The 18941-nt window shown below is 44.2% G+C and overlaps 1 protein-coding gene across 4 annotated transcripts in view; it reads right to left on the reverse strand.

The window, feature by feature from the left end:
* Positions 1–2090: 2090 nt before the first annotated feature.
* NEDD4L (NEDD4 like E3 ubiquitin protein ligase) overlaps positions 2091–18941 on the reverse strand; it is a 358982-nt gene continuing 342131 nt past the window's right edge. For all 4 annotated transcript variants that reach the window (XM_073006275.1, XM_073006274.1, XM_008013964.3 and 1 more), the window contains 7 exons: positions 16097–16170; positions 13825–13885; positions 11930–11989; positions 10207–10314; positions 8357–8453; positions 7543–7615; positions 2091–2620 (listed from right to left, as the gene is read on the reverse strand). In XM_073006275.1, the coding sequence (XP_072862376.1) occupies positions 2518–2620; positions 7543–7615; positions 8357–8453; positions 10207–10314; positions 11930–11989; positions 13825–13885; positions 16097–16170 (576 nt within the window). In that variant the 3' untranslated portion in view covers positions 2091–2517. The remainder of the gene's footprint in view (positions 2621–7542; positions 7616–8356; positions 8454–10206; positions 10315–11929; positions 11990–13824; positions 13886–16096; positions 16171–18941) is intronic.

The following is an 18941-nucleotide window of genomic DNA, read 5'->3' on the forward strand; positions in this document are numbered from 1 at the left end:
GAAGATGACGGGGTGTGGTCATCATGATTCAGAAGAATCAAGATCTATGACCATTTTAGGCAAAGAGAGAAACTTCGGGAATTGCTGAGGACTAGTGAACCTTGTTTTGCTTTTTTTAAAAAAATACTAAAACCCCACTTCAGCAATATTTAGTTGTCATTTAAATCAAGCTGGTATTATTAAGGGGTTGATGAACTGAGGTGTCACTCACAATTACTGCCTTCCAAGAATTCATGGGGTGGATTTCAGTAATTCTTGTTTGCTTCTGGCTTAGAAATTGTCAGAATGATTTTTCTTTTATACTTTCCAATACTTGACTTAATATGCATTTAGTGACTATTCTTTTTTTTTCAATACACAGTTTACAAGACGACAGAAGTATACCAGTTCTTAGGCTAGAACTGGATTTCTCCCTCTACAATTACACGATTACTCTCAAAAACCAAGAAAGCATACTGCTCAACTCAGGCTCTGGCATGATTCTTAAAAAGAAAACTGACTCTAGACTACAGGGGCTTACAAAAAGGGGATTTTTTAACCACTGAGACATTTGTTATGTTAACTGTAGGGGAAACGTCTCACCAACAGTCAAAACCAATGAGCAGGATTTTTTTTTTAAGTTACATAGCATCTAAGTTTTCTGATCACTACCGGGTACTTTTCAACCAATAAGAAAAAGGAACCAACACTCAGCTCTGTAGAAATCTACCTTCTTTTAGAAACCTCAGGCCTCTGCACCTTTAGACAACTCATTTACGACGACAACCTTCCATGGCTTCTCACATGCCGCCCAGGGCACGGTAAAAATGGCAATTTCTTACACCGAAAGGTCCTTTTTATGTAACAGACAGACATCCCCAAACCACAACTCTTTTGTCCTATTGATGACTGGCATGAGATCAAATCTCTAGCATCCCCTAACTGCCCCGACAGGGTCTAGGACAACACAGTTGTTAAAAAAGACAGTTGGGTCGTTCAACTCCCACACTGCCTCAGGAGTTTTCTCAAAGCACGACAATTCTGCAATGGAGACTTACACGTGGAAAAGATTCAAACTATGCAGGTACCCTCAGTCCTCTGCCACTACCAGCTCAACAGCTTGAGCTCAGAGGATCAAGTCAAGTCTCTGTCTCACTTTTAATCTAGCACACAACAGACACAACTCAGGCAGTACACGGTATCGAAGCATGCAACAGGCCATTGGTAACAAAACTCAGTTAGAATAAGTGTACATTAAATAAATCTTTGTAGTTGAGTAGAAATCACAAAACAGTTGGTGAGGACAGGTCTGTAGGCTCAGCTTTACATCCAGGTTTTGATACACCAGCAGCCAGATTCACAATGGATAGATATTGCACCAGAAAGATGTGTGCAGGGAAAAGAAATCATCATCACATTTAATGTTCATGATAAAAAAATAAAAACAAAACCAGACATGACCTCCATGTAGTACATAAAGTGCCTTCAGAATTGGTGCATTTACAACAAAAACTGGTTATTTAGCTACCATTAGCAAACGCATACAAACAGGAGACTAAACAGATCTGGTTTCCACAGTTTTGAATCAAGCAGTGCCAAGTTTCATTCAAAGTGTCTCTACTACAAACAGCAAAGAGGAAATAGAATAAAAGATGACTGTACAGCGCCAGGAAAGGCTAAATAATTTCTCTGATGAGAAATGGGAGTCCAACCCTGTCTCAAATGTGTTACAGCACATGTAATTACTTCTAAGGAATAATGGTGTGATTCCTTTCAAGTCAACACAAAATTTGTCATGCTATGTTACAATTCTCTCAGCCTGTAGCTATTAGCTAAATTTGTACAAAAAAAATCCCAAAACAAAAATGTAATATCCAGTTTTTCATTCTGAGTATGGAAAAAATTATTATGTCTAATATTATACTGGAAATTCTCTCAAAGTACTTGTCTGTAGAAGGTTTTTGGACAAACACTTGCCTTCCAATTCTAATAAAGTAGAGGGTGGAGGTGTCAGAGACTTAAAAAATAAAAATGTCATTGACATTAAGCCTGGTATGAAAGTGAAATACAAAAAAAAAAAAAAAAAAAAAAAAAAAGCTCACTTTTCCAACTACATGAGACATCTTTAATCATAACGAAATAAAATCTGAAAATCGGTCTAAATCATTTTAAAAAGTAAACATGAGTTGTAATACTATACCTGTAGAGTGATTAATTCCATTCATTGTCATTAGAAAGGATGTAAAATATTTATTAAGGGCTTTGCCTGCAGAGGCACAACATAAATAGCGTAAGTCCTCCTGAAATGTAATTAGTGTACACATCAACCAGTTGATAATTTGTGGTGGGAAATGCAGAAACTCAAGCTGGGACCAGGTTCCCACATCCGAACTTGGACGAGTGCATGGCGAAGGCTCGGCTCCAGGGACCATGCCTGCAGCTGCTCTCTGCCATCGCCTCTGCAAAAGTCTGTTAGGCAAATGCAAAAGTGCAAGCAGAACTTGCTTGAAGAACAACCACCCCCGAGGCAGAGGGTGCTTAATCTACCCCTTCAAATCCTTGAGCATTTTCCACGGCCATGAGAAGTTTCTCTCGTAAATCTTCAAAGGTTTCATATGGAGGTAAGTCAAGGCGATTAAAGCTGCAAAAGGAACAAAAAGTATAGGTGAAAAGCCACAACAGCACTTCCTAGATCTGGTTAATAGGGCATGGTGTTTGAGTAAGAGAATAAAAAAGCCTTAACCAACAATTTTGATTACCTGGAAAAAAAAAAAACAACCCAAAAACCTCTAGCTATGAAACATCGACACTAAGTAAGCTCTTGTAATTTACAGAGAAAGAACATTTTGAATGGTCCATGAAACCTTTGCTATAGTCAGATGCAGATCTTGGAACAATCCTGGTGGGAAGGGAAACATGAAAAGCAAAGTAACTGGCAACACTTCCAAACCCTTGGACCACAGAGTTGATGCTTTTGGAGTTACCCACGAATTAAGACTGTGTCTGTCTCTAACACTATTACTTATTCCACACTAGGCCTCAAGCCAAGTGCTTTTCTATTAACTCACTTCATTTTCATCACAACCCTATGAAGCAGGTCATGTTATCTCTACTCTGCACAGGAGCTCCTGGAGCAGAGACAAGGTTCCTGAGGTCACAGTCCTTGTCATACGGCAGACCCACAAATAGAACCCAGGCTGTCTGGGGCTCCAAAACACCAGTGCTAAGCTACCTCCTCTCATCAAAGTCAGGCAAAATTGACATTTGCTATGCAAAGTTGCAGTTAGAAAAAGTCCCTACATATCTGGAGGCTTCAGATGGGGGCGGCGACTGCAAATCGCCCTGGCAATAGTGAGGGTTTTCAGACAAAAGGATGACCTCTGTGCTTCTGTGACATGGGGAAACTGCATACAGGGGTGCCAAGTGGATCGGATCAGTGGGCCTGGCATACAGCAAATGCTCAATTACTCAAGAGATGGTATCAGTGTGAACACCTTTCAACATTTACTGAATGTCTACATGGGGCTCAAGACCAGAGCCTCTAGCCACAGAACCTGCACCTCTGTGTGTGTGTGTGTGTGTGTATGTGTTGGGGTGTGGTTGCTGACGTGTATCTGTCATGAAAATGGCACGCACACTTGCCATAGCTCATTATGACATAAGAGCTCAAGTTCACAGAGTGCTCACCATGCCCCACCAGCCTTGTCTCAATGTTATGAACCCTGGCAATCACCTTGTAAGGCAGGTAATGCTTCATCCCTATTTCACAGAGGGGAAGCTTGAGACACAGTGAGGTTAGGTAACTTGCCCAAGGTCACACGGGGCCAGGTACAGCCCCGGGGTGCTCCAAAGCCCAGCTCTTGAAGTGCACTTGTGCTGTCTCTGCCGTGAGTGCTCACACTGTCTGTGTTTAAAACCGCCCCCTCCAGGTATTGATGTGTGATTCCAAGAATGAGCAAAGTAACCTCCTAGGTTTTAAAAGCTAACCATTCACATGCTCGCTTCAGCAGCACTTGCACATACACTAAAAGCTAACCATTGTCACAGCCACAGAAAAGAAACAAATACTGTAGAGGGCCCTTTAACAACCCCTAAATGTTGAGTAAGTCCCACCGAGTTCCACTTGGATTCTCCAACAGCCCCTAAACACTAAAAGACAAGAGAATAACACTGTGCTTCTCAAACTGGGGTTCTCAGAAACCCAGGAATCCTAAAAGAGTAAGTACTAATAGAGGCTTTTCACTTTCTGTTATCATATTGATAAAGACAGGACTTCACGTCTACAGATGGCATTTAAAAGAGGCTTTCACGGAAAGTGGCTTCAGGCTTTTCAGTTGGGGTTTCACAGTCCTGGGCCTGCAATCCCTATCAGGGTCTCAGACCCATTCTTGAGATCTGTGACCATTTTTTCCCTTTAAAAAAGGTCCATAGATTATTCAGGTTTGAGAAACACTGGAATGATGAAGAGAGAGGCAAAGACGGGAGGTCAAGATCTGAGGTTCTGAATCATGCTGCTTAATGCTTCATCACTTTGCATCTCCGTGTTATCTGTAAAAAAGTGGGTCACAACATCACGCACCTCTTAGGACCACTGTGATGATGGTATGAGTCAATCACATCACATGCTTAGCACCATCCCCAGAATGAACTGAGTGCTTGGTAAGTGTGAGTTCCTATCATTTCAGAGGTCAGGACACACGGACCTGGCTTTGGTCTGCACTTATGAGCTGGATGACCTTAAGGAGCTCACTGTCCTCAGAGGGCTTCAGTGTCCTCGTGTGGAAGATGCACGGGCTGAATGAGATGATTTTTGTTTGGAGTCTTCCTAAAAGGGCAGGTGAGCCTGTGATTCTTAATGAAGAGTAATTTTAAATGTCTGAGTAGTGACCTTTTACAGAACAATGAAATGACGTCCTTTGAATGTCAGACACTCAATGGTCACCATTGGAAAGCTTAATGAAAGGCACCCTCATCACAGAGAACCAGATCCTTCAGCTTCTGCTCTTCTAGGAAATCAGATTTTTATTTTGAACTTTAATTGTGTATCATAAAAATCAAACCTATGTATGGCGAAATTTTAGGGCCGAACTGTTGCCACGAAACAGCCAGTGAAGTTCCTGTTTCCTATGTCAAAATACAGGCAGGGTCAGGTAGGGAGGAAAGCCCTTTCGAAGAAACAGCAGAACAGTCCCACTCATGCTAGCCAGTGTTGCTTGCAACTGCCAGTCCGGGTCAAGTTAGTCTGGAGAGAACATCATTGGGAAAACTACATAGTTGCTTTATTTCCATGACACATAAAGAGGAAGATAAGTTCTGGTAAGAGCCAGCTGGGCTGTTCCCCTCCTGTAGGTAGATCTTTGCCCTTCCTAGGGAAGAGCTGTGAATTTTCAACCCTGCCAGCCTATAAGAATCATCTGGGGAGCTTTGAAAATCCCACTGCCCGGGTCACACACCAGACCAACGAAGTCCAAATCCCAGCCATCAGTGATTTCTTTAAAGTTCTCTAGATGGTTCCAACATGCAGCTGTGGTTGAGAACCATTGAGTTTAGGGGTCTTATCTGGGAAGTTCTACTTGTGGCAGAATCATGTGGGCTCCGAAATAAAAAAAAAACAGCTCAACAGTAAGATATGTGTCCCTGAAGTCATGGAGAAACATGGGTTGAATGAACACGAAATTGGCTCACTAATTTGGTTTCCTTGGAAAAGTCTAAAAAGAAAGTGGCTATATCAACAGAGGCAGTGTATCTGGTGTAGTGGTTAAGGGTGCAGGCTCTAATTCTGGTAGACCTGAGTTCAAATCCTGTGATCTGGGAATCTGTGACTCAGGTAAGCCCTGGGCCAGCCTTCTGACAGCCCAAGGGAATAACGTATCTCATAAGGCTGCCATAAAGATTAAGCAGTGCCTGACCACAGATGATGACTGTGCCCAATAATTTTGCTTTTCCTAATCTTCATCCTGGTTAGTACTATCAGCCTGAGTTCCGCATCACCACCCACAGTCCTGGGGCTTGGCTCAACGCCAGTGCCTTTCATATGGAGGCCAGCAGAATCCAGAAAACCACATATGACTCAGACACTGTTTGGATAAAAGATCTGAACTACTCAAGCATTCTTCCCTTAGAATAAAGCCAGAGAACCATGGACAATGACTGCTCTGGATATTCATCAATTTTAGGCTGGAATCAGCTTGCTTTCAAGGCTCTGACAGGCAATGACCACATTCTTTCCATTTGGAGACTCACGTGAATGGTATGAATGGAAAAAAAACCCCACTTTTCTGGAGAGGCAAGGGTATCCGACAGAGGTAAAAAACATTTCACAGTAGAAAATGTGTTTTCGCAAACATATTTGCATGAGAATTCTCTCCTGGCCAGCACTGGTAGTTTAAGGGAGGGCGTTTCCTGCAGGGAATGTGCGGTTGCTTGTGTTAGCTCAGTACGGCCAGAGCAGGATTTGCAGACCCTGTTGCATGAGAAACACAGGGCTACGCTGCTCACCGTTTTCCAGAAGGCCCACTTCCGCTGCTTCCCCAGGAGCAAGAAATGAAGGCTTTATGCAGAAAAACCAACATGAGGGACATGGGAGTATGAGTTAGCAAGAGCTCCCTGAACCCGGCTTCAAGAAATCGATCCTGTCCAGTCTGCATTTGTGCTGGGTTTCATGCAACTCTTCAGAAAACAACCGGACCCTTCTGCCTCACTGTGTCTCCTGAGAGGGGCTTCTGAGGGCAGCCACGCTCCCCGCCGGGCATCCCCGGCCACGTGTCAGCCCTCTTACTCTCCTCCAACCACAGTCACATTACTGCTCAATTCCAGGGAATTACGGGTTATTCATAGGCATAGAAGGCCTTTGAAAAAGGATGTTTCCACAGGGTATTTTGTCCTAATTTCTCAACCAATTTAAGATTGGAGTAAAAACCTAATGTGTTTATAGAGGCTGAGAGCTGCCTTATACATATATGGTGAACAGCGAAAGCTGCATTACCTAGAATAATGAGGGAAAGACTGGGCTCAGGGGAGAAATTCCCCATGGCAGGGACGCCTGAGTCCTTTATGTGCCAAACATACTGAGTGCATTACGTCCTTTTTTTTTTTTTTTGAGACAGAGTCTTGCTCTGTCACCCAGGCTGGAGTGCAGTGAGTGGCACAATCTTGGCTCACTGCAGGCTCCGCCTCCTGGGTTCACACCATTCTCCTGCCTCAGTCTCCCAAGTAGCTGGGACTACAGGCACCCGCCACCATGCCTGGCTAATTTTTTGTATTTTTAGTAGAGATGGGGTTTCACTGTGTTAGCCAGGATGGTCTCGATCTCCTGACCTCGTGATCCGCTCGCCTCGGCCTCCTAAAGTGCTGGGATTACAGACGTGAGCCACCACGCCTGGTCCGCATTACGTCTTAATAGCACTACTGTACAATTCCTATTTTCATCCACATCACTGTCCTTTAGTTCTCTAAGCTACTTATAAACAGGAAACAGAGCAATCCATAGCCTCGAGCCCAGCACCACACCCAGCTAAGTAGTTCAAATACTGCTGTTGACGTGCGTGTGTTTTTGCCACTCACCATGTGTGAGCTCTGGGCAGTTTCTCAGGACTGCCCCATTGCTCTATTGTAAACAGCTGAGGACCATTGGAACCTAGACAAGAAAAGAAAAAGAAATGTTAAGAGTACTTGGGGTAGAAGAATGAAGCTATGGCGTGGTCTGCAGTTCAGCTACTGTCAGGGCAGGGTTTGCCCCCAAGGGTGAGGTCCAAGACACTCTCTTCTGCTGCAACATTGATATTTAATGTTGAGGGAAGCCAGAGGTCTGCACAACCTCACAGAAAGATCGCATTGTCTCCAGAATGGAACTGCACTAAGTTTAACAACCACAACAGTTACGTGGAAAGGCAGGCAGCTACAGCCTCTCAGCTGGACCCTGGCAATTTAAACTTCAAACTAGTTTTGGAGGTGGGAGGGTGAATGAAATGTGACCTTCAGTATGCAAAGTAGAGAGTGATTTTTTAAATCTATAGTAAACATGGAAAAATTCTGCCTACTGGAGGTGACTTCATAGATCAGTTTACACCATATAAATGACCCTGCAAAACCCTAGTGTTTAACGATTTTCTAAAAAACTAAACCAGGAAAAAAAAAGAGCAGCCTTATGGATCTCTTCACAAACCGCCCCCCAATCCCTCGAGGTAGAAGCACCATGTTGTCTATATAAAGTACAGATAACAGCACTTTAACTGAACTTTTACGGAACCTATGCATGGCGCACTGTCCTGAAACTTAGCCTTCTGCAGAGGCCTGGGCAGCTGGGTTCTTGGGCCAGAGTTCATGCCTGGCTGGAAATTCCCAGGAGGACAACTGAACCTAATGGTATCCTGCTCACCATAAAGTTCGGCAAATCCATTCATAGGTACTCGCGATGTCCCCGTGACAAACTGCAGTAACCGGATCCGCTTTTCGGCGTCCATGAGTAGCACAGCCTATGAACAGAGGCAGAAGCTCGTTATATCCCCCACGTGACCCATGGCACATGCTGCTGTCATGCAGGCAGGCAGAACTTCATCTTATTTATATTGCAGTGTAAGACCTAGACAGTTGACTCTGAAAACTGAGTAGTTTTTTATGGCCACAATACGAGCTGGCCTCTCTAATCTAAGAGACTGAGTGATCACAACGTCCATCTCTTTCTTCTTCTGACAATAGGCCAAAATAAACGATATAAAAAGCAAACTCTGATGGCACCGAGCTCATGTTTCTGTGTTCGAGGCTTACCAGTTCCCCCTAAGCCAATGATAAATATACAGTATTTAAGATTTGTCATCACAAGGGGAAGCCAGGTTATGAGATGGGATTTCAGACTGTAGACATGTTTCCTAGAAGACATCATTTTATCAAATGAAAAAAAAAAAAAAAAGCCAAACAAAACAAAAAAACAAAGGCAAAGATGGGGTTCTAAAACAATCTGTGTATCTTACATAACTGCATTATTACAGGAATCCAGGTGGCTTTTCTGGTAATGTCACTGGGACTATTTAAAACAAGCCAAGTGAGACCTGGACTAGGATTTGAAGACTCTGCATTTTTTTTTTTTTTTTGACACGAGTCTCACTTTGTTGCCCAGGCTGGAATGCAGTGGCCGCAGTGGTGCGATCTCGGCTCACTGCAAGCTTCGCCTCCCGGGTTCACGTCATTCTCCTGCCTCAGCTTCCTGAGTAGCTGGGACTACAGGTGCCCGCCACCGCACCCGGCTAATTTTTGGTATCTTTTAGTAGGGACGGGGTTTCACCATGTTAGCCAGGATGGTCTCGATCTCCTGACCTCGTGATCCACCCACCTCGGCCTCCCAAAGTGCTGGGATTACAGGCCTGAGCCACCACACCCAGGACTCTGCTTTTTTCATCTCTATTCCTGCTGGCATTTGAAATAGTAGTAATAGGCATTTAGAAACATGAAAAAGGCTGGGCATGGTGGCTCACGCCTGTAATTCCAGCACTTTGAGGGGCCGAGGTAGGAGGACTGCTTAAGCCCAAGAATTTGAAACCAGCCTGGGCAACATAGTGAGACCCCATCTTTAAAAAATAAATAAATAAAAATAAAAGAAATTTGAAAAAGTTAAATGATTCCTTTTTGGGTGAAGTAAATAATCAGTCTTTTTGGGGATAACTGTTCCTTTTTTAAGTTTGTTTACTGCATCTCCCTTGGACTTGGACTCCTCCATTCCTATTTTACTTCCCTCCTAAGCTGAACAGGATACAAACACTGGCCCTAAGATAATAAATCAAAGTTGTGTTATCATTGGTTGAAAGATACACAGATCAAAATATTTGTTGGAATGTATTTTAAAAATTGAGAGAACGATTTCTTAACAGAAAGTGGCACTTTGCAAAGCCAACCCTGAAGCCTGTTTCTGCCCTGAGGAGCTCCCCGTTCCTATTTACACTTTGGAGGACCAGTCCCTCAAATAAAAGTCGCTTTCACGAGGTGGTCAAGGAAGGCCAGTGTGCTTTTGTAGTGACCAATTCATTCAAGTCTAGCTGTCTGCTCCAGTTACAGAGGAGCCGCCACAGGGCTGCCGGCTCAGTTTGCCTCTTCCCTCCCCCAGCAGTCCAAGCTCTAACAGACCCCAAAGCCAGCATCAGTCCTGAAGTCAGGCCACACGGAGGGCACCACACAGCTCTCAATCCTGCCTCAGGTGGAGGACAAGGGGCAGGGCCGGGCCCTGGAGTTTGTTACCTTCCAGAACCACTGAATAACAGGGTGGTTTGGACAGTAGCCGTTCTTGTAAATAGAATGCTGTCTCCAGTCATTCACGTCCACATCACCGAGGCCGCACATGAGCAACTAGGAAGAAAATTTACCAGATGTAAAAGCAGGATGTAAAAGCTGCGAGACCACACACTGAGAAATGACCACCCTCAGTGCCAGCATGTGGTCGCTGTGCCATGAAGGTAAGCTACCAAATCATAACAGAGGAAGGCAGACACCTGTTCCAGGCTCCATCTGCCATAGCGATCACAGAGGCAGCAGTCACGAGGGTGGCTCAACTCGAACCCCGTGCAAGCCACGGCATGTTATATTGGATATAAAAATGCCACAGTCGTCCTCTCTACCCCTCTAGTCTTACGCATGGGACCCGTGGATTTTCTCACGCTCCAGCAGCATCTGCGCATTACATGGCTGCTTTTCCTCCTGAGAGGGTACTCCTCTTATCTGAAAGCATCTCCCTACCCACAAAAGAATTAGTGCTTATGACAGCAAGAACTTCTCTCCTCCGGGCTAGTCAATTCCAGTGATGACAAATCACCTCATCTGATCTGTCCAGAGGCCTAAGAACGGCAAACATATGCCAATGCTAAAGCATCACTGGGTCTTCGAGTTAGCATTTAGTCTAAGGTTTGCTGTTCTTATTACTCAACTCTCCATCAGGGGAGGTTTCCTGTGGACGAATGGAAGAAATTCCTGCAAAGGTACCAGAATGAAACGGAAACAGAACTAAGCCAGAAGCCTGGAAATACAGTTCCTAGGCCTGACTGTGCCAAAACCTTGCTGGGTAAACCCAGCTGCTCCCTGCCTCACTTTCCCACCTATAAGAGGAAAGGCTTGAGGTATATGATTTCCACAGACATATCGATTTTGAACTTTCCGTTTTGAGATAAAAGTACAGAAAGCCAGTCTATGGAAAACGCTCACTGGATGTGGATGGGACAAACAGCCGAGTCCCACCAACAGCTTCTCAACAGACACAGCCTTCCTCCTGTTTCTCTCGACACAACAAAGGGCGAGATATTCCTTTGTTTTTAAAATGGCTGTTGCTCATGCTCATCTATGTCACACAAGAAGCTGAACTAAACAATCATTAAACTACCTTTTGATACTACCTTGTTGCCTTCTGGTATTTTTCCTCACTCAACATACACCACTTCAAGTTCAACGAGACATCTGTTCTACAGGCCCAAGTAGATGCTTATGGCCACCTTGTGGCCAAGACCCCCATTTGGCTGCCACGGGGGGGGGGGGGGCGTGGATGGGGATGCAGCAGAGGATACTTGGCCAGTCTGGGAGTGTAAGCAGGTTGCTGCTGTCCAAAGGGCTACTGCAAACCGTGTTTCTACTTGTTGTGGCGATTTGCCTCGCCTGGTGCGTAGGGCCATGATCCCAGCTCTGCTCAGTGGTCTCTATTCACTAGGCATGTTCCAGAACTGCCCTCTCATGGGCAAGGCAACTACCGCTGATTATTTTTGCTGTTCCTTACTCCCACATTGGCAAACAAGCCCCATAAGAGACATGTAATAGAACCACATGGGCAAACAAGCCCCATAAGAGACAGGTAATAGAATTCATCTAAAGTTACCCTCTAGGACATTATGGATCCAAGAATATTAAAATATTACTTGTAAAGTAATGAGAAATACTTTAAAAAATCCACTTTACATAAAATAATGTTTATAATACAAACCTCCAGCTCATTTTCATCAAAAATTTTAATCAAATCAATAGGAAGCAGTTCTGTGAATCCCTGAAAGAAAAAAAAAAATCATCTTAAACACCTATTGCTTTGAAGAAAAATAAAAAAACAAATTCACAGGAAAAACAAACTTCTCTGGTAAGCCAGAAAAAAATGCAATCTCTCCTGACGATTCCTACGTCAGAGACAGTATCAAGTAACTATAGTTCCAGTAAAAACAGCACAGTCACTACAAAAGTTTTGAAAAATCATAGAATCTAGAAGATTCGAGTAGTGGAGTAATTTTTGAAACCTGATGAGAATACTGGATACTGTAGGCAGGTGGATTCCAAAAGCCATTTATAGCACTGCTGTGAGTCAGTGCGCCCTAAAATGCACAGGCCACAGATGTGTAAGACACACTTAAAAATAACGTCCTGGAGGCATGGAGAAGAAACACAGAGGGAGGCGGGTGATCGGTGCAGACTGTGCGCCCAGAAAACCACGCTCCAGTTCCCAGGGTACCACTAACTGTGGCGTGATCTAGGACAAGCTCAGCTCTGCTGGGCCCTGCGCACTGCCAAAGTCGTGTTTCTGAAGGTGTGGACTGCCTGTGGTGGGGCCCAGGAATCTGCTTCCTGGGATTTCTTATCTAAATAAAGAATGAAACCTGACATTCTGCCCCCCCCATTTTAAGTTCCTAAGGCCCTGAGTTGTTTCTGAGTGTGCTGCCCGGGCTTCACTCATCCTGTGTAGGTGCCTGAGTGAAGGGAAATAATCACCCCGAGAGCTCTGCCTCAGTGCAGAGAACACCAGTCACGCGGACGCGAGGCCGTTTCCTGTGTGATCTCTGAGGTAATGGATACTATCAGATTTAAGAAAGAATTTCACTTTTGGTCCAAGTGGAATACTGTTTAAAATGATGAATCCCTCACCCTCTGCTAGGGGCCTGGGAGCATCCCTGATATTAAAAAGTTGGATCGGGGCAGTGCCTGCTTTGCTCTGTATCAGGGTAAAAGTTGTCATGAGGTGGCTGGGTATAAAATAAAAACTAAGCTTAAGAAAATCTGTTTTCCATGTATCTGTATAGAAAATAATCTGCAATGGATTACTAATATAGCCACAAAGAAAAAGGGCAGGGGATTAAAAAAAAAATGCCCAGGGCTGGGCGCGGTGGTTCATGCCGGTAATTCCAGCACTTTGGAAGGCCGAGGTGGGTGGATCATGAGGTCAGGAGATCAAGATCATCCTGGCCAACATGGGGAAACCCTGTCTCTACTAAAAATACAAAAATTAGCCGGGCGTGGTGGCACATGCCTGTAGTCCCAGCTACTCGGGGGCTGATGCAGGAGAACTGCTTGAACCTGGGAGGCAGAGGCTGCAGTGAGCCAAGATCACGCCACTACACTCTCGCCTGGGTGACAGAGCGAGACTCTGTCTCAAAAAAAAAAAAAAAAAAGCCAGGCAGCAGTGATCCATGGAGGGTGGTGAGGCACTGCGGGGACTGTGCTTTATCATTCAGCTCTGAGCCCTCGGGCTTCTTGGAACCTGTCACTGCAGCAAAAGACAGACTTCTCTTGGGTACCACCTGAAACTTCAAGACAGTGGTTCTAGATCAAGTTTGTAAAATATCCTCTTTAAACAGGACAAATATAAAAATAAGAAGTCAAGCAGGAGAACCCGTGAAAAGGAAAAAGAGGTAGTGGCATGGCAGCTGAACACTCTCGTGCTGGAGACTGGCCAGCGGTGTGAGCTGTGCGATCCCAGCCTTCCTGCGGGGTTCCCAGCTTCGCCCCTGTCTCTCAGTGCATGATCAGCTCCACCACACCAGCCAAAGGAGAAGCGCGATCCCCGCTCGACCCAGGACCAGAGGCACACGGCAGAGAACCCTGGCCAGCAAGGCTTACCTCCAAGAAGGCGTTCATCTGCTTCTGGACCCTGTTCACAAATCTCCACTGGATGACTAAGCTGCAGGAGAAAAGAGGACAATATTGAACCACCTCTGTCATCACTAGCGCTCACTGCTTTCTTCACAACAGGGAGTGCTTCTCCTCCATCCGTGACAGCAGAGCAGAGGGGAGGGTCTCCTCTGCGCCCCCACTGTTTAGTTTATTCATGGCTTCTTTCAAGACTCCCTGGAACACCCGTGAAAAACCTAAAATCTCACTGGAGATTTCAAAAGAATAATTAGCTTCCCCCACATCAAGGTTTGGCTGACCTAAACTGCTTTAAATGCTTAACTGCTTTAAAATGCTTTAAATGCTTCAACTGCTTTAAAATGTGACAACACAGAGAAAAGGGGAAAGTTCATGGGGTATGAACACACAGGTATATGTGTATAAGATGCACACACCCATATACACACCACATATATGTATATGTATTTGTAAAGAGGACTCAGGACAATGCATTTAGTTATCTAATATTTCATTCTCGTATCCAATGTGCTAATATTCAACAATAACATACAAGCTTTATCAGCAAAATGATTTGCACTCATAATTTAATGCCAAAATTTAGAAGATGAATGGTAAGACCTCCTTATGCAACTGAAGTTCACCAAAACCAAGTTCCCTGTGACAGTGTTCAATGCACAGCATAACTGATCACAAGGCAAATCTACTCTGGATGTCATCTGAGGCATTCCATCATTCTGAAGGGCTCTCACCTTTGGAGTGGTACCACTGTAACCATGGTAACGGCCCTGAGGACCAGCCTGCAGCACAACCATTGTGCGGCCTCTCAGGCGGCACCTCCTGGGATACAATGATCAGCTCAACAGCATTCTTCTGGCACCAGGGGAGCAGAGGTATCAGGGAGCAGCTGGTGATTTTGATTACACTTTTAAAAGTAAAGCTAGCTGGAACCCTGCCTGGCCCTGACTCCCACTACGTTTGAACCCTAAAAGAACTGCAAAGAATGGTGCAAGACACATACCACACAGGTCAGAGTCCTCAGACTTGAGACTTGGGTCACCCCGGGCTAGAATATTTTTTAAATCCCACACAGTCTGTACTTTCTGAAGGAAGACAATGGTGTCTGCCAGGGTGTCATCAGCTAAGATTGTTCAAATTCAGAACAAGCGTGCCAATTAATGTGGCCAGGTAAGAACTGATGTATCTTATTTCTAGCCTATGTATTCAGCGTAACTTGAATTTTCCACTCTCACTTTCAACTTGAGAGTGGAAAAAAGTCTGCCATGTAATAGCTCCAGTCCTTGCCGGGATCTCTGACTAGAGACTCTAACAGGCTCCGTTTCTTCCTAATTAGGAAGGACAGTAGGTTTTTCTTTGCAGATCACACTGAAAGGTGCTAAGACCCACAGTCAATTCAAGAGCTGTCTGAATTCAAGACCTCTGACCAATTCCAAATGAGAAGAAAGGAGGGAGCCCAGCCTGCTGAAATGAAGCACTGAATGCAAACAAGGAACTCAGGCCACTGCGGCGACCCACAAGGGAGCCACAAACTGCACACTGCAGTGCTCACCTCACCCCTGCACAAGGGGATCTCCTTGGAAGATCCCAGAGTTATGCATTTGAAGCACACATATACACTAAAAAAGAAAATGTAATGTGCCCAACAGAGAAAAAACTTCTGCCTGGTACAAATGTCTTAGAATCACTTAAGAGCTAGACTTCCAAAAGGACTCAACGTTTTGTTCCACTCTGAGACTGAGATTGAATTAAGAATATTATAAATACCAGAAACAATTCCGTAGGGTTGCACATGCTGAATTCTTCCTATCCATTTTAATTATTTCTATACATATCTGTTATGGAAAAAAAGTTGGGAGAGAGACAAAGTATTTTTTCTTCGTTGGTCCCAATTTTGCTCCGCTGGTCACTGACACCGTGGCCGTCTGTTGCAATTCTAAATCTTAGTTGATATCCACATATTCCAAAAGAGTATCTGCCATATTACTCAATAATATAGACCTTTTCTCCCTCCTCTGCTCCTTTATAGGCAGCTCAATGGAGTCATGATACAAGATAGACTTTCCATCTCATCCCATATTCAACTTCCCATGAGCCCAAGCCAAAAAAGAACTCATATTGTTGAAAACTGACCAATAAACTCATGCCCATAATAAATGCATGAGCTGTTTCAGCAAGGGACAGTGACCAAACATGCTGTTCAATGTATTAAAAAAAAAAAGGCAGTAAATATGTGTATACGTACTCGATATATTCCCTTTTGTTTTCATTTGTGACCATTATTTCTGACCCATTGGGCTTCAAATCCACTTGATATGTCTGCAATTACAAAGATAAAACAACAATTACTTATCACGAAGTTATCTTGCATATTATTATTGAGTAACAATGTCTTACTAAAAAAGGAAGACAACATGTATTCAGAAATATTTCCCAGCAAGTGGGCTCTGTGCATAAGAGAATGTCCAATGAGGCTTTCAAATTGCTAGGATGTTACACAGTTAAAGATGCTATCATTAAAGGCAAACTGTTTTATGGTTACTTACGACTTTTAATTATTCTTCATGTATTAGCAATAACGAAGAGCAACATTTTTTCATCTGTTATTCATTTATCAGTAAACTAATTATGTTTAATAAAGAACAGGGTACACCCATCAAGACTCCAGAAATCCAAATTCTAATGCATTCTGTTTCTGAAAATTTTCTAGTTATAAAAAAGGATACATGGTATTTCTTTCAAAAATGCAAACAGAAACTTAAAGACAAGAAAGAAGCTTAAGGATCCAGGCTGAAGAGATAGATTTATCTGGTTTTTGAAGACATTTATTTGCATAGGACGCCTTCTCCTTGCTCATCTGCCCCGAAGCTTCCTCCCTTAGTGCCACCCACCAACATGAATAAAGCAGCTGCAATCAGGGCAGCCCTTTCTCCTATGCTCTGACCCAGATCTAGCTTACCATAATGCCCTATATAGCAGTAACCAGCGTGAGGGAAGGGAGAAAGGCCTATTATTTTAAAATAAATTTTTTTTTTTCTCATTGTAGAAATTTTGGGGAAAAAAAGGTGGAAAAATATACCACCTACACCTCTCCTACTGAAAGAAAGCCATGCCACTATTTTGGTGGGATTCCCTGTAAGTCTCTTTTCCTCTGCCTGCAGAGTAAACCAAGCTGGGGGAAAGGGTTTTCTAGAGTAAGTGTTAGGGTGGTACCCAGGAGGGATGGAGGTTCCACGTTGTGATAAATGCTGTGCTCTGGCAGAGGCTGCCTCCAGGGGTTCCTTGGTCCTGCCACCTGCACCCAGGAGATCCTGAGCCCCTCCGACCCGAGCACTCGCACCTGTGTCTCTCATGGGCTTCTCCATGCACTGGCTCTTGTTCCCATTCACACTGAGACGGCTTTTCAATGTAAAACACATTCATCATCCATCCAGTCCCTCTACATTCTTTCTCTTTATTCAGGAAGGAATCTCATTTTTCCACTACACTTTCCATTTCTGCAAAGTCAACTGAAGTCTTCACTGTGCCCAATGTGAATTTTAATCCTATTGCTGCGTTTCCGGTTTTGCTGACATCCTTCATTTCTCCATTTCCCTTTCCAGCTGCCATCCTCCCAGTGCATTCCATGTTCTCCCAGGGGTCATCTGCTCCTGCCCCGTACAAGCCGTGTCGGGGATGGAGGATGCCAAATGGTTTCCACCCGGGGGTTGGGTGGGGATGTTTCCACAGTGAAACACCGCAGTTCGTGGCTGTTCTCAGAGGTCCGCGGACAGTGCTCATTCATACCTTTTGTTCTACGTGTTAATAACCCAGGTTGGCTTTTCTTTTTTCCCCCATTTATTCCTCCCCAGAAAGCCTTGTTGTTCCTTCAGTAACAGTTTTCTTATCAGATGTACATCAATGACAAGTTAATAAATCCCAGCCCAGGCGTTGCTATTGAGAAGGCTTTTGGTACAGCTCGGCTACACTCAAGCCAAATCTTTCCTCCCACCCTTTCCCCCTGCGCATGGAAAGGGAAGGAGGTGAAGTACATAAGCATCCACGATCCCTGTAATACACTCCTTCCAGCACTCATCCGGCCCTCTTTCTTTGATCATAGAGGCTTCCCTGGTGTTGCCTGAAAGTTGCGATTTCCAGAGAGCTACTGAATGAGCGGGTCAGCCACAGACAAAGTGGGGAGGGGAGGGCTAAGCAGGAAAACACTCTGCTTCCTCCAAAAGCAGCACCCAAAGAGAAAATAAGCCAGTGTCGCCGAACGCAGGGAACTGGTTCTCACTTTCACTGTGGGAGGGAGTCTAATTGGTTCAATCTTTTTCTGAAGATATTATAATTTGGCAATAGGCATCCCAATTTAAAAACTACATATCCTTTCTCACAGATATATATATATATGTTTACATAGAAAATACTGAAATAGCCTAAACGTCTACCAACAGGGCATGGATAAAAATAAATGGCACGTCTACAAAATAAAATTCAGCATAGTTATTAGAATGCTATAGACTGATACTTAGTGACAGGAAAAGGTATGTGTGATATATTAACTTGAAAATGGTTTTCTGTTCCTGTGTAGTTTACTGAGAATGATGGTTTCCAGCTTCACTCATAAGTGGGAGTTGAACGATGAGAACTCATGGATGCAGGAAGGGGAACATCACACACTGGGGCCTGTCACGGGGTGGAGGGCTAGGGGAGGGATAGCATTAAGAGTTGTCTCAAAAAAAAGAGAAATACCTAATGTAGATGATGGGTTGACGGGTGCAGCAAACCACTATGGCATGTGTATACCTATGTAACAAACCTGCACATTGTGCACATGTATCCCAGAACTTAAAGTATAATAAAAAAAAATTTAGGAGACTGAGGTAGGCAGATCACGAGGTCAGGAGTTCAAGACCAGCCTGGCCAACATGGTGAAAACCCATCTTTACTAAAATACAAAAATTAGCTGGGAGTGGTGGCTCACGCCTGTAATCCCAGCTACTCAGGAGACTCGGGCAGGAGAATCGCTTGAACCCGGGGGCAGAGGTTGCAGTGAGCCGAGATCACGCCATTGCACTCCAGCCTGGGCAACAGAGCGAGACTCCATT

The sequence above is a fragment of the Chlorocebus sabaeus genome, chromosome 18 (assembly GCF_047675955.1).
Source record: "Chlorocebus sabaeus isolate Y175 chromosome 18, mChlSab1.0.hap1, whole genome shotgun sequence".
NCBI lineage: Eukaryota > Metazoa > Chordata > Mammalia > Primates > Cercopithecidae > Chlorocebus > Chlorocebus sabaeus.